The 18,495-nt window shown below is 35.0% G+C and overlaps 3 protein-coding genes across 4 annotated transcripts; 2 read left to right on the plus strand and 1 right to left on the minus strand.

The window, feature by feature from the left end:
* The first annotated feature begins 627 nt into the window (after positions 1-627).
* RPH1 (resistance to phytophthora 1) lies at positions 628-2,458 on the plus strand. The gene is made up of 4 exons (XM_086660422.1): positions 628-882; positions 1,440-1,650; positions 1,837-2,006; positions 2,093-2,458. Exons 1-4 carry the CDS (start codon positions 628-630, stop codon positions 2,117-2,119), a joined length of 663 nt encoding a protein of 220 aa, XP_086516548.1. The 3' UTR covers positions 2,120-2,458.
* LOC147555039 (glutathione synthetase, chloroplastic-like) lies at positions 719-5,917 on the minus strand. 2 transcript variants are annotated; one of them, XM_086660420.1, is made up of 13 exons: positions 5,445-5,914; positions 5,040-5,209; positions 4,817-4,892; positions 4,600-4,730; positions 4,350-4,472; positions 4,163-4,243; positions 3,895-3,975; positions 3,699-3,768; positions 3,472-3,593; positions 3,240-3,379; positions 2,967-3,159; positions 2,692-2,833; positions 719-1,861 (listed from the first exon to the last, which is right to left on the minus strand). In XM_086660420.1, the coding sequence occupies exons 1-12, from the start codon at positions 5,799-5,801 to the stop codon at positions 2,710-2,712; spliced, it is 1,668 nt and encodes a 555-aa protein (XP_086516546.1). In that variant the 5' UTR covers positions 5,802-5,914; the 3' UTR covers positions 719-1,861; positions 2,692-2,709. The 2 variants fall into 2 exon arrangements, with proteins under 2 accessions (XP_086516546.1, XP_086516547.1); XM_086660421.1 differs by lacking the exon at positions 719-1,861 and having other exon boundaries at positions 2,447-2,833; positions 5,445-5,917.
* Positions 5,918-14,348: 8,431 nt separating this feature from the next.
* On the plus strand, positions 14,349-18,483 carry LOC147555040 (Mo25 family protein). Its single transcript, XM_086660428.1, has 12 exons — positions 14,349-14,764; positions 15,558-15,722; positions 15,793-15,911; positions 15,989-16,063; positions 16,582-16,675; positions 16,786-16,845; positions 16,985-17,050; positions 17,139-17,237; positions 17,391-17,435; positions 17,520-17,622; positions 17,820-17,936; positions 18,180-18,483. Exons 1-11 carry the CDS (start codon positions 14,642-14,644, stop codon positions 17,906-17,908), a joined length of 1,038 nt encoding a protein of 345 aa, XP_086516554.1. The 5' UTR covers positions 14,349-14,641; the 3' UTR covers positions 17,909-17,936; positions 18,180-18,483.
* Positions 18,484-18,495: the final 12 nt, after the last annotated feature.

Here is an 18,495-nt window from a genome sequence, read left to right on the forward strand (position 1 = left end):
GAAATTGTGATATAAAGCGTAGATTTGTGTGAAGCCAAATTGGGTGCCCTTTATAAGGAATATAGCATCTCCTTGTCTTTTAAAACCGTTGGACCCTGAAGTAAAGATACAATATCGCAACAATAAGGAACTCTTATATGCGCAATCCTCTCATACAGTAATTTTTTTTATCTTGACTCAAGAGTCATTACATCATTAAATGAGATACGTCATGAATTCAGTAAGCTCAATAATTGTCATCACAAAGATATTTTGAACCCTAAAAGCTATATAAATACCTTTAAAGCCATTATATAAGGTCTCGGAGTTCATTTATTTCTATCTTTACTTTATTTATACTCAAGTTCAAGATTTCTCTTCTATATAGAGTGAGCGTTCAATCACTCCAGGTAGACTACATTGATATTAGATCATGATTGGAAGTAACTTGACAAAATCCTCATAAATATGTATAATTTTCCCAAAAAGGACAAGGGTAAATGGGTCATTTGAGTTTGCCCCCAAAGGAAAAGCCCACCACACCATACACACCTCATCTCTCTCTCTCTCTCTCTCTCTCTCTCAAGCTCTCGTAATCTCCTCTAGCTTCTCCCCAATGAGAAACCATTAGAAATAGAGATTATAAAAATGTATCCGTTAATTTCCAACGGATTTTCAAATTTTGCTGCAGTTTCATTCATACCCAGAAACAGAATCCAACCCAACAACAATATCAAAATTTGCAAGAGAAAGATTAAAAAAATTGGAGTAAATTCAAACAGTTCCAATACACCAATTGCTGAAGAAACAGAAGAAAATCAAGAACAATCACAACCACCCAAGGAAGAAACCAAAACTTCTCAGCCTTCTGCTTCTCCTGCCATTGATAAAGACCTTAAAAAGGTAAGGTTTTTAACTTCTTAGGTTTGTTGTGTTTCTGTGAAAAATTCAAAATCTGTCTAAAGTCATTTTGATTTGCCACTATTTCTCATGTAAAATGATACCAATTGTGACGCGAAACCAAGTTTGACCATACACCCATAGCCCAGGCACTCTCGCAAGTGATGTGACACTATCACAGTCCTCCACCGTCGGCAAAGAGACGTCCTTGGCTCTAATACTACTTGCGGCGCCTCAAGCCTTAGCAGTTTTCAACATTGTCCCCGTTTATGACACCTCCGGCCCAAACCCACAGGTTGAGGCTTTTTGGGTGGCTCGTGAAGCATTTGCCAAGAACAAAACCCCGTATCTGGCTCTCACTTAGTTGTGTTTTTCTATCATTGTCTGAACCTGGCTCGTCTTAAATTGAACTGTCTGAATCAAATCAACCCGAATTACTCATTCAAACGAGTGAGACAAAAATAAACATTCTGAATTTTGGCTTGAAACAATTCAGACTAGGGTTTTGGAATTTCTCATTTACTGGAAGGTTTTTGTGTGATGTTCAATTGACTAAACAGGTTGTTCAGAAAACTGCTGCAACTTTTGCACCAAGAGCTTCTAGTGCTAGTAAGAACCCAGCAGTGCCTGGAAGTACTTTATACACTGTTTTTGAAGTTCAAGCATATGTCTCAATGTTGGTAGGTGGACTACTCTCTTTCAATGTCATATTCCCATCGAACGAGCCTGATATATGGAGATTAATGGGAATGTGGTCTATCTGGATGTTCAGTAAGTTAGATACTTCATTCTTACCCGTTTTTGTTACTTGAGAAAACACGAATCAGACGTGTTTCTCTTTTGTTCGAATCTTCTCTCCCCATTACCCGCTTTTGTTTCTCGAAAAAACACGGATCAGATGAGGTTTTCTTCTAATCTTTGAGTACTTTTTATGACTTCAAGCTTGTGATTTTGCAGCAATACCATCTCTACGAGCTCGTGACTGCACAAAAAATGAGAAGGAAGCTTTAAACTATCTGTTTCTTCTTGTTCCTTTACTAAATGTTTTGATACCGTTTTTCTTGAAATCGTTCGCTGTTGTTTGGTCTGCGGATACAATTGCATTCTTTGGGATGTATGCATGGAAGGTACATTTTTGGTTCTTCATTATCAAACCCATATCGAAGTTTTTCTGTTAAATTTTTTTAGCTCAAACCATGTGTTGTGTCTACAGATGGGATGGCTGCAAAAAACAGAGTAAAAGATCGATGGGAAAGTATCTAATAAACAATTGATTCCGGGTTTGATATATCAAAACTAAATTCATACATTTGCAGAATACCCCGTCTGAGGTAAACTAAACATAGGTTAAATTGCAACTTGATCAAAACGAAGGAAGTGAAGATGGCACGTTATCTATCATGAGCCGAGGAGAAAGATGTTACTATACATAATCCTTGTGCCGTTTTTTCCTTGTAAAACGTCTTATTCAAGCATGTTAATAACAATGAATTGGTTTACCGGTACAGTTTGAGCTCTTTACTATCTACTTAAGTAAACCAGAAATGAAGACAAATAGAATTGAAGATTTATTGTAAAATTGAAGATCCATTAAACTCTTTATTTCGTTCTCATGAGCATTTCCAACTAAAATTACACAAAAGGAGAAAAAACAAGTTTGGTTGTACATTTACAGTCAAAGAATCATGGGTTCGTCACAATAAACTTCGTCGGATGTTCTGTAATGGATAAGTTAATTTCATGTGGTTTGGATTTTGGAAACAGAGTTTCTAGGTTTACCGGCTATTGATGAAAACCGCTATAGTTACTTACTCCATTAAGAGGAAGCAATCATGTCAGATATATACTATCTAAGACTGCAAATCCAGCAGCAACCCCTCCTTCATCTGACGATGATACCTTCGTTCGCATGAGATAACCGGCTTTGTCATTAATGAGGACGTTCTCCTTGTTCCTGTGGACTCAAACTCGTAAACGTGACAGTATTTGAACTTCGAAAGGTAATGAAAGATTAAAACTTGATAAGTTTGATTAACACGTAAAAGGATTTTAAGAAACAGTTTTTATTCGATTGTATTCTATCGTACCTTAGATAAGCACCATATATTCCCAGTTCTGATATAGCATGGTCTTGATGACATATGCCTTCTCGGACTAAAAGTGCAGGAGAAGATGTCGGGAATATCCTTTGCATGAGGATATAAGCGTTAAGTTCGTCACTTCCTTCCTTCTGCAATTTCAATAGAGTTTCACTAACATCGTTGCCGTAGATGTTGTTGCCTGAATACCATAACTCACATTAGAGTTCGAAACGAAACAAACATTAAAAAGTGTAGAGCTCAGAGAAAGCTGAGCCGAACCTCCTCCTTCTCGTTGGGGTTTGAGGACAAATAATTCCGGTCTTTCTATGGCATTTTTCACGATATTTTGATCATCTAAACTCCATAATCCAGCAAAACATTTCCTTACTTTTGCAATGTCATCCTTGTTCTCAAGGAACCTGTTCACAGAAGAAGCAAAAGAAATGAGTAATGTGAGTAGCTATCTTTAATCTTTATGAAGGCGATAAGTTAAGGGGGAAAATGTAGGTACCTTTCAAGTATACCAGGTTTTGCCAGTTCTTGTTGAATCTTCTTGGTGCCTGTCAAATGGTAAGAAATCGATGGGCATTTGACAGCAGAAGATTGTTCGATTAGTAACCTAGCTCTCCATTCCTGATCGATAAGAAGATAAACTGGATAAGCACACTGAAAACCATTTTTAGCACCGTCCATAACCATCATGAGACTGAAGTAGAAGAATGAAAGGTAAGTGCTTACAGATTCTGAAGGATAATCATATGGTGCATAACCAGCTCTGAAATATACAACCGAAACTGTTTGCCCACCTCTGTGTTACAAAGATTCCAACTATTACGGTGAAAAAGGCGATTCTACTGCTGTGAAACCACACATGCTCATCTCCGGAAAATAACAGATAAGAAGAAATAGATAGATATGCGAGGTAATTACGTACATAAGAAGTGATCCATCTGGTAGAAGCTCTCCTTGTTCATCTATCTCCGCTAAAGTTCTTCGAATTGTTGTCACATCATGTGTGTTACAAAGTTAAGAAAGATACAGAAAATCTTGTCATGGAGTTTTTAAGCTAGCTTCTGTCGAACGAGAGTAGCATATAAATATCATGAAAACGTATGATAGTTCTGCAACAAAAATTCTTACGAACTAAATAGAAGTGTCTATACGTTTTCACGTAAGCTGTAATTGTGAAGGGAAAAGGATATTTTTCCTTCAATACTGCAGAAAGCCAGTGTTGGTCATACATGTTATGTTCTTCCGGTTGAACAACGATCAGAATAACAGACCTGTATAAACACATAGCGAAGCTAAGAACAACTAAAAGTCATGATATTTTGGTCAGACGTAAAATCAAAAAAATCTTACAAGACTCATATCGTAATGAATTCCAACCTGGGGTTGTTGTATTCTTTCCATGCTAGAGCAAGTGCCTCGGCAAACTGACTGGCGGCTGAATTTTCAGGAACCCTTTTGAAATCTAAACCAAGTGATTCTCCGTAGTGTTTAAGTAAGTTTCTGCAAAATAATAACTTAGATTTAAGATACTTGTTTCGTAAGTAACTAGTAGTGCAAAAAGTTTCATGGGCGTGCACCGTGCACTAAGAAGAACTGGTTCTGCATAATGATAATGAAAGTAGCTTACCTGTGAAGCTCACTCACAAGGCCGCTAAGTCCAGAAAATGAAGAAGATATAGTATTGAGCTCTATTTGAAGAAGTTCTTTAGTTTGAGAATCAAGCATATAATCAGATCGATGTAAACCCAAGCGAATTTCCTATTTCCGTAATTGAAGCGACATTAGTATCACTTTACAAGATAACCCAAAAATTTATTTATGCCAAGTAAGGACACTGGACACACCTCCTTTTTGTTGATATCCATCATCTTGGAATGAATATCTAAGAGTCTACTAGTAAAAGCATCCACTTTCTTTGTTCTGCAATATATGAATAAAGACATTTGAGAATACTATTTGATCACCATTGATTCAATCATTGCTTCTTAAACAAATGATCATATTGCACAATGCTCACAATATATATATATATAGATAGAGCGAGGGAGAGAGTGAGTGAGAGAGAACCTAGAGAGAGATTCCTGCAGAAACTTTCCATCCAAACTAACACGATCGACGAGCTCATTAAAGATAGGAGCTACATCACAAGCTTGTTGCCAATGACTTTGAGGGAAAGACATGGGCAATAAGGCAAAGGGGGCATGTACCATTCCCACCCCAGGAATTCTTCCTGATTTCTGCAGGTCAAGAACTACACTTTTAATCTAAACAAGCAACTTTAATATGCATCACTACTAAAATCAAATTCATAACCACATACCCTCTATCCCATTTTCCAACTACAAAGTATTGCTCTAATCAGAAAGATGAAAACTTGACTTAAAGAAGACAAACCCAATATTGATTTCAACAGTTCTAGACAACAAATGGGTAGAGAGAGAAAGAAGGTTAGAGAGAGAGAGAGAGAGAAACCTGGATGCCTTTGTGACCAACAACAAGACCATGGAGAGAACTCCAAACAAGAGCATCATAGACCAACTTATGAACCAAATCATGATTCAAATTAAGGGTATCAACAATTGAACTGATCCCAGCATCTTGGGTTTGTCCAACTTCAACATCTCCACATTTCATAGACAAAATTGAAGATTGATTGTTCATGATTGTGGTAGTGAGGTTTCTAAGGAAAAGGGCAGGAAATATTCGAGATATATTTTGGTTAGTGGGATTGAGAAGTAATGGTGATTTTGATTTACAGGGAGAAAGAATGAGTGGATTTAGATTAGTAACTGAGAGAGAGGAACAAGTAGAAGAAGAACCAATCCCCATGATTTTCCCTCTTCTCCTTTCTTTGAGTTTTGTGTATCAAATTTTGATTTGGCTTCTCGTCACTGGGGCAGCCGGCCGCTTATGCTTAGGCAATATTTGGAACACTAGAAAGTAGGAGTAGTTCTTTTCTTTTTTTTTGGTTAATGAGTAATAATATTTTCCTAAAACAAAAAATTGGGTTTAAAAAGATAGGGCCGGTAATTATAAGGCCCAAAATGGGGAAGTTAAAGAGAATCAGGCCCAATACTAAATAATAATGAGGAAAAAACTCAGAAGGTAAAAATACAATTTTACCCTCCAAAATGAAAATTTCCGCCCAAATCAACGTCAAAAACAATTTTGAACATTTCTGAACAATCTTTGGTTTGCTTTCGACAATTTTGTAAATTTCTGAACAAATCTTAGTTTGTCTCAACAATTTGTAAATTTTTGAACAAATTCGTTCTTGCTTAGACATTGTTTTGCCAAAATATTTCGCATTTTTTTCTTTTGCATTTTACATAGACAAACTAACACAAACATTTTGGCTACAACATTTTTCGATTTGTCTTGTGAAAAAATAAATGGTTTCGGCATTTTTTGTTTTGCCTTCGACATAAATATAAAGACTAAAGCATTTATTTATTTGTCCTTTACAAAAATTAAAATGTTATGCATATTATCCTTTGTATTTAACAAATCCGTAACGAACAAATAATATTTTGACTAATACATTATATATGTTGTTAAGAACATTATATATGACGCCAACATTTTATAATAAGTCGGGACATTATTATAGATATTGTCAACATTTTATAACAACACAATGATATATGTTGTCAACATATAAGGGTAAAAATGGAATTATGAAAAAAATATGTTGTCTTGTTAACAACATAATTACATATATTGTGAACATTTTGAAAAATGTTCAAAAAATGGGTTTTTTTGACATTATTATTTTTGAGTGGGTTTTTTTCTTATTAGGGTCTAGATTTTTGGGTTTTTCACTCATTTTTTCTAAAAAGATATACTATATATTAACCAGGCTGCAGTGAAATTTATGTCCTTTCTTTTTTGTATTGGATTTCAAATGTCATTGCATTCTGATACTTGTGCACCAAACATCATTATGAAATGTGTCTTAAGGTAATATTGTTATATTTTGCTAACATGATCCAATTCTTTAAAGAGAAGGCAAATCTAATTAAAGACAACATATGGAGTAGTTTTTTTTGTTGAAAGAAGACAACATATTAGTTACTCATTTGTATCACGAGTAGGTTCATGAATTTGACATTGCTCCTCAATTAGTATTTATTTTTTTAAGTTCTTTAATTAATAGTTGTAAATAGACATTATTTTTAGTTGAATATTATGTGAAAGACGGTTTTAATACTAGTCATTCTAATATTTTATGAAGGATAATATTGTTCATAAATGTTAAACCAAATCATTCTCGGAAATGAGAATCACAAGTCCACTCCCCTCCCTGAGTTTTGCTATCACTATATTTGGGAGAATCTCACTCTTGGAGAAATCGAGTTCCCCTGCATTCCTGTGAGCCAAACAATAGTTACATTTCATTCTCACGTGATTTTTGCTCGCCAAACATGACCTTAGAGTTTTCCATGGTCTCTGAAGGTCTAAGTATTTATGTTAAATTAGTTTGTGTGGTTCTTTTTCTTTTTGGTTTAAACGTGTGGTTCTAAGTATCATACTCTATTTTTTTTTTTTTTGATGAAGGTATCATACTCTATTTGAATTTTGCATTTTTTTTTATGAAGTTGAATTTTGCATTTGCAACATGTAACAATAACTCTAAAGTTATATAAGATGTCTTGATTAATTCCTAATGAAATGTTTCTTCAGAAATTATTTTGTAATCACCAAAAACCCATAATACGTCACTAGCTATGCCCGACTAGGGAGCCAACTCACCCGGTCGGGATTCAGCCGAGATTCCGGCCGGACATAGCATTATTTTTTGTTCGATCAAAAATATTCACAGATGTCTACGAAAGTCGAAAAATATATTTTTGAAATGTTAGTACAAATATATTATTTAATGTGATTAAACAACAATAATAATATTAAAATAATAAATGTCCATCAATGTCCATAAATATTCACAAATGTCTACGAAAGTCGAAAAATATATTTTTGAAATGTTAGTACAAATATATTATTTAATGTGATTAAACAATAATAATAATATTAAAATAATAAATGTCAACTAAATGTCTATCAATGTCCATAAATATTCACAGATGTCTACGAAAGTCGAAAAATATATTTTTGATTAGTACAAATATAACATGCGTTAAACATTTTGTTAATTGATTCAAGATCTTGAAATGTCTATAAAAATATTTTGTCTACAAATTCAATGTCTTGAAAAATGAAAATGTCTATGAAGATATTTTATCTATACTAAATTACCCGAAATGTCTTGAAATTTCTACGGGACATTTTGTTTATGAATGTCTGTGAAAGTCCCAATCCACGCTCCCTTAGTCAATTAAAGAAAGAAACAGAGAAATAGAAGAGGAGAAGAATATCTAGAATTTCTTATGAACACATACCTCCTGAGTATTGGGGTTCTCATACTTTTAGAAAGAGAAAATTTAGAGAGAGAGAGAGAGAGAGAGAGGGTGAGAGTGAGCGTGTGATGATTTAGGATTTCTCCTAAACTTTTTTGCTGACTATTTTCTTTTACTATGATTTCTCCTAATTAGAAATAAATTAGTAACAAAAAAAAAAATTAGAAATAACCCCCACTCCTAATCTGATTATGATTACAAGTGGACAACCGATGCTATTTCTTCTTGGAGACAGGGCATACTAAAACTATAAATAAGAATCATCTTTCTCAATTAACTAAGTGATTAGTTCAACAAAAAGAAGAAATTAAACAAAGTGATTTCACTTATTTTCTGTTTAAATATGATGCTTTATTCTATCTGTCATCCTCTTTCACTCCAATCTTCATATTTCCCTCCTCCTCCTTCATTACAGCTTTATTCTATCTGTCATCCTCTTTCACTACAATCTTCATATTTCCCTCCTCCTCCTTCATTACAGCTTTATTCTATCTCTCATCCTCTTTCACTACAATCCTCAAATCATCCTCTTCCTCGTTCATTAGATTCTTTGTTTTATTATGAAGTTCAAGATCATTTTCACGAAAGAAAATGTTACGCAAATACGTTATATCCAGGTCTCCGATTTTATAAATGGATGAGACCAACTGAGCCAAAATCACTTGCTCTTAATGTAGATGGAGCTAAGAGCAATGATAGAGCCGACATTGGATGCATATTTAGAGATTGTCATGGAAGACCTGTAGTGGCATATGCAGCAATAGCTAGTCTACACGAGTCGGTCGATGCGATCGAATTATATGCCATCAAACAAGGCTTGCAAATTGGTATTCATCTAGCTATATCAGATGGTGTGAAGTGTATTACCGTTCAATCAGATTCCGTCTATGCAATCGAATATATTTCAAGAAAAGATCAATCGAGTCTTCCTTCGAACGTTATGGCGTATATTGAGGAGATTAGAGAGTATGAAAGTACATTAGCTTCTCTAGGTGCAAAATTAGTTTATGTGCATGTTTATAGAGAGACTAACAGTGCAGCAGATTTCTTATCAAAATATGAAAATAAAGATGAAGTTGTGATGTACCCTGACGAAGGAAACTTACCTGATGAATTATGGAGGATCTTGAATCGGGATATGTGGGGCGAACCTTATCTTCGTCCACCGAAAATCAAGTAGAAGTTAAATTTTCATGTGGGAGTATTTTTCTTTTGGATCGCGTCTGACAAGATATGAACATGTTTGTAACATATAGAAGAAGTCATAAATAATACAAAAAACTGTTTTTCTTCTCAAATTTGTTTACATTCTATTCATTTTAGTCTGATGAATATGTTGTTGAGTACTAGTTAAGTAAGATAAATCAAATTTCTATGAAGGGATTAAACAAGAAGATATTCTTGTTGAAGGCACATTACTTTATATTTTATGTTTGTGTGTGCTCTCTAAGGTAACAAAATGAAAATCCTTTACTCAATAAACATGCCTACTGAGGATAATATATACTTTGTGTGGATTGGGCTTCTTTCTTTGAAAATTATTCATTTATCACATCTTCTGTGATTTTTGGTCAGTGGTGGAAGTGGCATGGTTAGTCGTACCTATTATGTCTAAGTTTCTAGACTATCAAGGTGTACTTAGTCACAAAGACTACCACATGTACAACTAGTTTTATCTCATAGGATTGAAGTATATATATATATGTATAAACAAAGTACTGTAGTAGATATTTACGTGTTTATGATTTTTAGAGTTCGCTTTTATGTTTTCGAAGTTCGTAACGTTATTTACGTGTCAATTTACCAACTTATTCATCTTCCCATTTCTTTTCCACCAACAACAAAAACACATTTTTGAAGTTTCATTGTGCATGCTGACCATAAAGCCATATAACTCCTTTTTGAGTCTAACACTTTTTTTTTTTTTGATGAACAGTCTAATACTCTTTAGGTGTGGAATTCTTTTAAGGTTTTTAGTAAAATCTACCCCGCCCAATGAATTTTTGTAGGTATGCAAGTTTAGGCGTAAAGATGAAACGAGTTTTATCTACTGGCCTTTGTGTTTATCTCCCGAACTATAAGTCGAGGTTAATAACAGCAAAAAAAAAAAAGTAGTCAATATGTGAGGGTCGACAATCTATCTAATTCTCAATCAAGGACCCAATTTTATTTTTCTAACTAAAAATGCATAATGTGATATCCAACATCCGGACATTGTTTGGGAGAGCGACCTAATCTGGGCTATATATGTTTTCTTAAACTTGGTAGGTGTCACCGCTTTTCAGGTGAGTTCTTAGAGCATTCGCCACGAACGAAACTTCTCCCTTCTCTGGCCAAGTTTCAAAAAAACCAGTATCATGTTATGACTAGCATGGCAAGAGCAAGCGCCTTGCCAATGTGGGACCATATTAGAGGAACAAATTTTAACTTCCAAACCTGAACCCTAATATCCAACTTTTCATGAAAGAACAACCAACATATCTTACTACCAAATCAAACTCCATTATAAGTTAAAGGTTTTCAATTGTGCTCCACAAAATTTTAAGATAACATTAAAATTGAATCTGATCATATCCTAATAAGAAACTCGAATCAACAGAACAAAAAAAAGAGAGCAGATCACAGATCCTTAATCTTCCTCCTCACCCTCGTTCTCTGTGATGTTGAAGTATAGGAGCTCGTAGACATTCTTGTCTTTGTTTGCAGCAATCACTCTGAGCCAATCACGAACGTTGTGCTTCTTCAAGTACTTCTTTGTCAAGTACTTCAAGTACCTCAATATCAAACAACCCAATAATCAAAATATAAAATCGTGGAAACGTAGACAAGTCATAAAAACTCATGTAAAATGCATGAGAAGAGAAGACCAAAACTTTAACCATATCGAGTGCGCGGACAAAAAGTGAACGCAAACAATGTAAACACCTTATTGACATGTATCCATTATAGAAAGTTGGGCCCAACTCTCATCTTGAAACGGTTCAATAGTTTAAAACACACCTGAGGAAGCAGACTTAGATGATAAAAGATTACTCACTATCCAAATTATGAAATTAGCAGTGTAATAACTAAATACATACCTAAATGTGCAAACTAGATGCTTCAGTTACATAAACCCTAGACATTTAAACTCCCCATACAAACTGACTCAACCATGAGAATGACTTGTCATCGAACAATAAACATGAAAAGCTCTTAATCCATGAGGTTTAACCAATGAAACTTTTGGGCACTGTAATGAAATCCTCTCCCAAATCAATGAGTTATCTAGTAAACATTTGGGTTATTTCCCTAATGGCCCCCTACTTTGTGACCAGCTTCCTGCCTAGCCCCCTACTTTACAAGAAATGCCCATATGGCCCCCGTCCGTTATAACACCGTTACTCTCTCTCTTCCATTTCTTTTCTCTCTCCTCCAACATGTTTTCTCTCTCTGCCACCTCGTTAAAACCTGCCAACTCATCATCTTCTCCGGGAAGGTCGCCGGCCGACCAATTTCCGGCCGGCAACCTTTAAACCTAAAAAAAAAAAAAAAATTTCACCTCCCTCTCTCTCTAAACTCCGGCGAAGGGGGTTACCCTTCGCCGGAGGACCTTTAAGGTCGGCCGGAACAGACCTTCAAGGTCTGTTCCGGCAGACCTTGATCTGCTCAAGCAGACCTTAAAGGTCCTACCCTTCGCCGGAGTTTAGAGAGAGAGAGGGAGGTGAAAAAAAAAAGTTTTTCTTTTTTTTTTTTGAGAGAGAGAGAGGAGAGATTTTTTAGGTTTAAAGGTCGCCGGCCGGCGACCTTCCCGGAGAAGATGATGAGTTGGCAGGTTATAACGAGGTGGCAGAGAGAGAAAACATGTTGGAGGAGAGAGAAAAGAAATGGAAGAGAGAGAGAGTAACGGTGTTATAACGGAAGGGGGCCATATGGGCATTTCTTGTAAAGTAGGGGGCTAGGCAGGAAGCTGGTCACAAAGTAGGGGGCCATTAGGGAAATAACCCTAAACATTTTGTGTTAAATCCATTTGGTCCCCTAAAGATGACCAACTCGCCAAAATGACCCCTTAAAGATGACCAACTCACCAAAAATGACCCCATAAAGATAATCAACTTCCGAATTGACCCGTGTGTATCATTCCATCAGTTCAAACGTACTCCCCCTCCATATCCTACAATTCTTTTCTTAGTCAGCCACGGGTCGTGCCGGAGCTGTCCGACCACCTGCCAGCGACCCTTCATCATATCTTTTCTTCTTCTTCTTCTTCTTCTCCTTCCTCCTCGCCCCACCACTACCACTATCATTCGAAAGCTCTCTCTAACTAAATTTTAGACAGTACCAACCCTTTTGATTGATCTAGAGATCAAATCCAATCCCCACTGTTTTATCTCATCAACCAAATTTTTCTAGCACAATGAGAAGCATTAAGTCACACGGACTTTGGTAGACTTCAAATCCGGACATTTGAAAATCCTGAAATGTCTGAGGCATTCAAATCTAGACATTTACAAATCCCTGGATGTCTGTAAAGTGTAGCATTCAATTATAGACAAAATGTCCGCGGACTTTGGTAGACTTCATTGTTTGATAGATTTTGTGAAGGATTTTGGACAAATTTGGAGCCCAAAACGTCTGTACAAGAACAAAATACATTTGGAGTTCATCATGTGATTAAACAACAATAATAATATTAAAATAATAAATGACCACCAAATGTCCATCAATGTCCACAAATATTTACAGATGTCTATGAAAGTCGAAAATTATATTTTTTAAATGTTCATACAAATATATTATTTCCTGTGATTAAACAATAGTAATAATATTAAAATAATAAATGACCATCAAGTGTCCAGCAATGTCCACAAATACTTATAGATGTCTACGAAAGTCGAAAAGTATATTTTTGAAATGTTCATACAAATATATTAGTTCATGTGATTAAACAATAATAATAATGTTAAAATAATAAATGTCTACCAAAATGTCTACCAAAATGTCCATCAATGTCCCCAAATATTCACAGATGTCTACGAAAGTCGAAAATTATATTTTTGAAATGTTAGTACAATTAATGTGATTAAACAGTAATAATAATATTAAAATAATAAATGTCTACTAAATGTCCATCAATGTCCACAAATATTCACAGATGTCTACGTAAGTCGAAACATATATTTTTGAAATGTTAGTACAAATATATTATTTAATGTGATTAAACAATAATAATAATAATATTAAAATAATAAATGTCAACCAAATGTCCATCAATGACCACAAATATTCACAGGTGTCTACGAAAGTCGAAAAATATATTTTTGATTAGTACAAATATAATATGCATTACACATTTTGTCAATTGATTCAAGATCTTGAAATGTCCCCAGGACATTTTGTCTATGAATCAAATGTCTTGAAATGTCTATAAAGACATTTTGTCTACAAACTCAATGTCTTGAAAATGTTTATGAAAACATTTTGTCTATAATAAATCACCCGAGATGTTTTGAAATGTCTAAGGGACATTTTGTCTATGAAAGTCTCAATCCACTACCCCTAAGATTATGGGCTCTGGACTAATTCCTAATTTAACGAATCATTTTTTTTCTTTTTAAATAAGGCCAAAGAAGTGCCTATTTACATTTCGAATTCATCTAAATCTATGAAAAATGCTAAATGACTAGACTTTCGAAGTTGATTACGGCTGGAATGGTGATGTGGCCAGCCCAAGACGTGAGGAGCGAGAAATAATCTGACCAATTGAAACTGACTACATCATCTTTTCAATCGTGGTCGGACTCGAAAGTCTGGCCATTCAGCACTATCTCCTAAGTCAACACATGGTTGCCCAAGTGGTTGATAGTGGTGACATAAACTCCAAAACTCTGTTTTCAAATTCGATTCTCAGAGGAAGCGGAATCCATGGTTATTGAGTTCGGGTTTTTAAATGTATAAGTACTCGAATAATAATAAATTTGTTGGACTTTTAGGCTAAATTATCAAAAAAGAAAAAAAAAATCAGTGAGTCACCTCACTAAATCGGATCACTGACCAGCTGAACGAAACGATTCATAAATATAGCAAAAATGTTTCTGCAGTAAAACTAAACAGTAATTAAGCTTTATTAGATCTTGGTTAATCAAATTGACCTAAACAAGAATTAATATCCAAGATATAGATCATCAAACTAGAGAGAGAAAACAGAGATCAAACTAGAGAGAGAGAGAGAGAGAGAGAGAAATCAAACGAGAGAGAGAGAGACAAGTAAAGATCATGTCTTTTTCTTTCTTCAAGCCATCAAGAACCAAAGCCCCAACAGAGGTTGTTAAATCAATCAGAGATAGTCTTCTTGCCCTAGACACCAAAACTGTCGTTGAAGTAAAAGCCCTTGAAAAGGTTTGATTTCATTTTTTTCTAAGATACCCATTTATTCAAATCTCATCTTTATTATGATTTATTTATTTCATGATCATTTGTTTACTGAATTAGGTAATGAGCTTCTTCAAATTTGATTTTGATGTTATTGGGTTGAGTGTGATCATCTTATTTGAGCTCAAATCATTTGGGTTAAATTGATTATTATTGTGTTGTTTGTGATTTCTGACTTAGCATTGATCATACCCTTTTGGGTGTTGTTTGAATTTGCTTCCTACCCATCTGCTAATTTTGTAGAACTTGGAACTTTTATTTGCAACTCTTGTGAATTAGGGTTGATCTTAAGGACTTGCCAATGGACTTAATTAATGAATTACAACGTTCACATTATATCATTTGATTGATGCAAATTAAAGTCAATCATGGGTCATGGCTGAATCGTCGGGCGAGCTTACTGGCCAAATGATTTATCTTCTACAACGTGTTTTTTCAAGCTAGATACAGGAATGGGAACGGAATTTAACTCTTGTACGTAAATATAAGAAAAACGATGAAAATAGCATGAAGTAGATATGAACACGGCAATGTCATATTCATAACCAAATAGCATACTATGAGGGTTGAAGTAATCTTGTGGGAATAGTTCTTTACACATACAAACACGTAAAAGAGATAGTTGTATTTTTGGCAGACTTGTTACGCGTATTTGTCAGCATTCTCTAGGTTGTGATTATAACGGTCCGACGAATTCCTATACTCGTGCTGTTCTTTCACACCGAGGATGCCAATCTCTATTTGTCCTTTTCAATAACAGGCTCTAGAAGAAGTCGAGAAGAATTTGCTTGCGTTGAGACAAACCCTTTCTGGAGATGGCGAGGTTGAACCAAATCCGGATCAAGTTTCACAAGTAGCCGCAGAGATTTGCAAGGAGGATGTTCTTGACCTTTTCGTTCAGAAGTTGCCTATATTGGGCTGGGAAGTAAGAACTACCATTAACAGATTTGGGTTTACCTAAGTGCTTTCCATTCATCATGGTTTTTGTGATGCAGGCAAGAAAAGATTTAGCGCATTGTTGGTGCATTTTGTTGCGGCAAATGGTCGGCTCTAGTTATTGTTGTGTTGAATACATTGAAAACCACTTAGATATACTAGACTTCCTTGTTGTGTGGTAAGTTTCTCTTCGAATGAAATATTACTGTATTTGTCCGATCCGGCGATGAACTTATTGGTATTTGATCTTAACAGCTATGATAACAAAGACATCGCCTTGCACTGTGGGAGTATGTTGAGAGAGTGCATCAAATTCCCTACTCTTGCAAAGTAAGACCTGTTTTAACATATTGTAGTTTTTTTTTTCTGAACTTTAATTTGGTTTTATTTTATTATCATTTCAAAGGTTAAGGTTGTGTTTACAAAAAGAAAGCAATAGAACAATAAATTGTTGTCCAAATATTTGAACGTTTGCAGACAATTCGTCATTGTCCATAATTTTGCCTGCCAAACAAGGGATCAGTCCCCTCTAACTTTTTTTTTTCCTGTAAATGATCCATCGTCTTTGCTGTAATTCGACGTCATGTCTAAAGAAAGAATGGGTATCACCAAGGAGCCACCATGTAAATGATCCACTTGAGTGTTGAAGTTTAAATCCTTTGTGCCATTTTTTTTAGCCGAGGAATGTGGTTTCAATTTCTTTAAACACTTGATGTCTATCTAAGACAAGGGAATAAACTGGCTTCTTCCTTGTTTCTTTTAGAGACAGTTCCATTCAATGAAGTTTTGTAATTTGACGAACAAACTTTAAAGTTTCATGCATTTAAATTTTTGTAGTGATCTTTCAGATACATATTGGAATCGACGAGCTTTGAGTTATTTTTCAAATACGTGGAGCTGCCTAACTTCGATGTTGCTTCCGATGCTTTTGCTACTTTTAAGGTCAAATAAACATTTTATGTCAGTTAAAATCTTATCCCATTTCCAAATCAAAATGTACGTCCTGTCCTTACTGTTTTTTGGAGTTTATGTTCTGATTGAACAATTTGCAGGATTTGCTTATCAAACACGAAACTGCCGTATCCGAATATCTTACTGCCCATTATGAAGAGGTTCGCTAGCTTGTTTTACTTCTTAGTTCTGGCTCATACCAACTTGTTGTCACGGTGAAACCATTTACTTTATTGAACATCTTAGGAAGACTCGTGTTATGATGGATAATCTCCTGTTTACTCTTATACTGGGTTTCAGTTCTTTGAGCTATATGAGAAACTCTTGACATCTCCAAATTACGTAACAAGAAGACAATCGTTGAAGGTTAGTAGCTACTCAATTTCTCTATATTTGTTTGGATTAATTTTGTTCTACGAAAAAGAGTTAATGATGATGGTATGATGACTTTTAGCTTCTCTCGGAATTCCTTTTGGAGCCTCCAAACTCCCATATAATGAAGCGATACATCTTAGAAGTTCGATATTTGAAAGTCATGATGACATTACTCAAGGTATCGATACAATTTTTTTTCCTTACTATATGTTAATCCCATGCTGCTTATTACTTTTCGTCACGTATAGAAAATTAGGTCCAAAATCTTCCTAACTATGGGTGATTATAAGTTTCTGTTCTCCTTGTAATCGAAAGTTGTAACTTTGTGCAGGATTCAAGCAAAAATATTCAGCTCTCTGCTTTTCACATTTTTAAGGTGCTCTTCTTGCTTCTTTCCGTACACGTAATAGTTTTATCTCAGTTCAAACAAATTTAGTTTACTCATCTTATACATTTTCAGGTTTTTGTTGCTAATCCCAACAAACCACGAGAGATAATCATTATTTTGGCGAAAAACCATGAGAGATTGCTATCCTTGCTTCATAACCTTTCTGTCGGCAAAGGTAACAACTAACATTCGCAGAATACTCGTAGTGATTATTTTCGCATTTTGAAACAAAGTACCATTTTCGAGCACTACGTGTATTTGGCACAAATTGCTCGAAAAGGGTGGACCCGTCCATGAACTTTTTTCTATTCTTGTTGAGTTCGTTCTTCAGTATCTATTGGGTTTCTTAGATAGTCATTGATTGATTTTTAGGTAACGAAGACGAACAATTTGAAGAGGAAAAGGAAATGATCATCAAGGAAATTGAAAGACTATCTCGCTTACCAAACCTTGCCTCCTAAGTCTCTCTCAAGTTTCTAGTATATTCAAGTATATCCTTTCTCTTACTTTTACTGCTACTATCAATTTCGTAGGCTTCCGATGTATCTTGTTGGGCAATTTCATCCGAACTACTTCGTACTAATTTATACATGTAATGGGTGTTCAAGATCTCCGCGGGTTCAGCTGTTTTAAAGATTGCACTATTAGAATGAGTTTCAGTACCTAAAAGATGAATGAGCTCGAACTGAATATATCATTTTGAGATTTCGCTTATCTATAGTTCATTTTCAGGTGAATTTGAGCCTGAAAATTTGACAAGCTTGGAGATACTCATAGCTATGTTGGGAAGGTTGTTCGAAAGCGTCTGAAGAAGGATATTGCCTCAACATTGCAGGTGATACGCTGAGAGAATTTAGCTACCAAGTTAATGCTATGAAATACCGAGTTCGATTATTTAGGAACTGTGTTTATGAAGTCTGAAAATTGGAACTATACATTTATGTGATCATTGAATACCAAATTGTGTTTGTTTTGGACTTCTTCCGAAGTACTTTATGATTTTGCAGAGATCTATATGGATCTTTAACTACTGAAATTTCTACTTTCT

The sequence above is a fragment of the Eschscholzia californica genome, unplaced genomic scaffold (assembly GCF_041429995.1).
Source record: "Eschscholzia californica isolate CP2 unplaced genomic scaffold, dmEscCali1.0.p SCAF_2, whole genome shotgun sequence".
In the NCBI taxonomy this organism is placed as follows: Eukaryota; Viridiplantae; Streptophyta; class Magnoliopsida; order Ranunculales; family Papaveraceae; genus Eschscholzia; species Eschscholzia californica.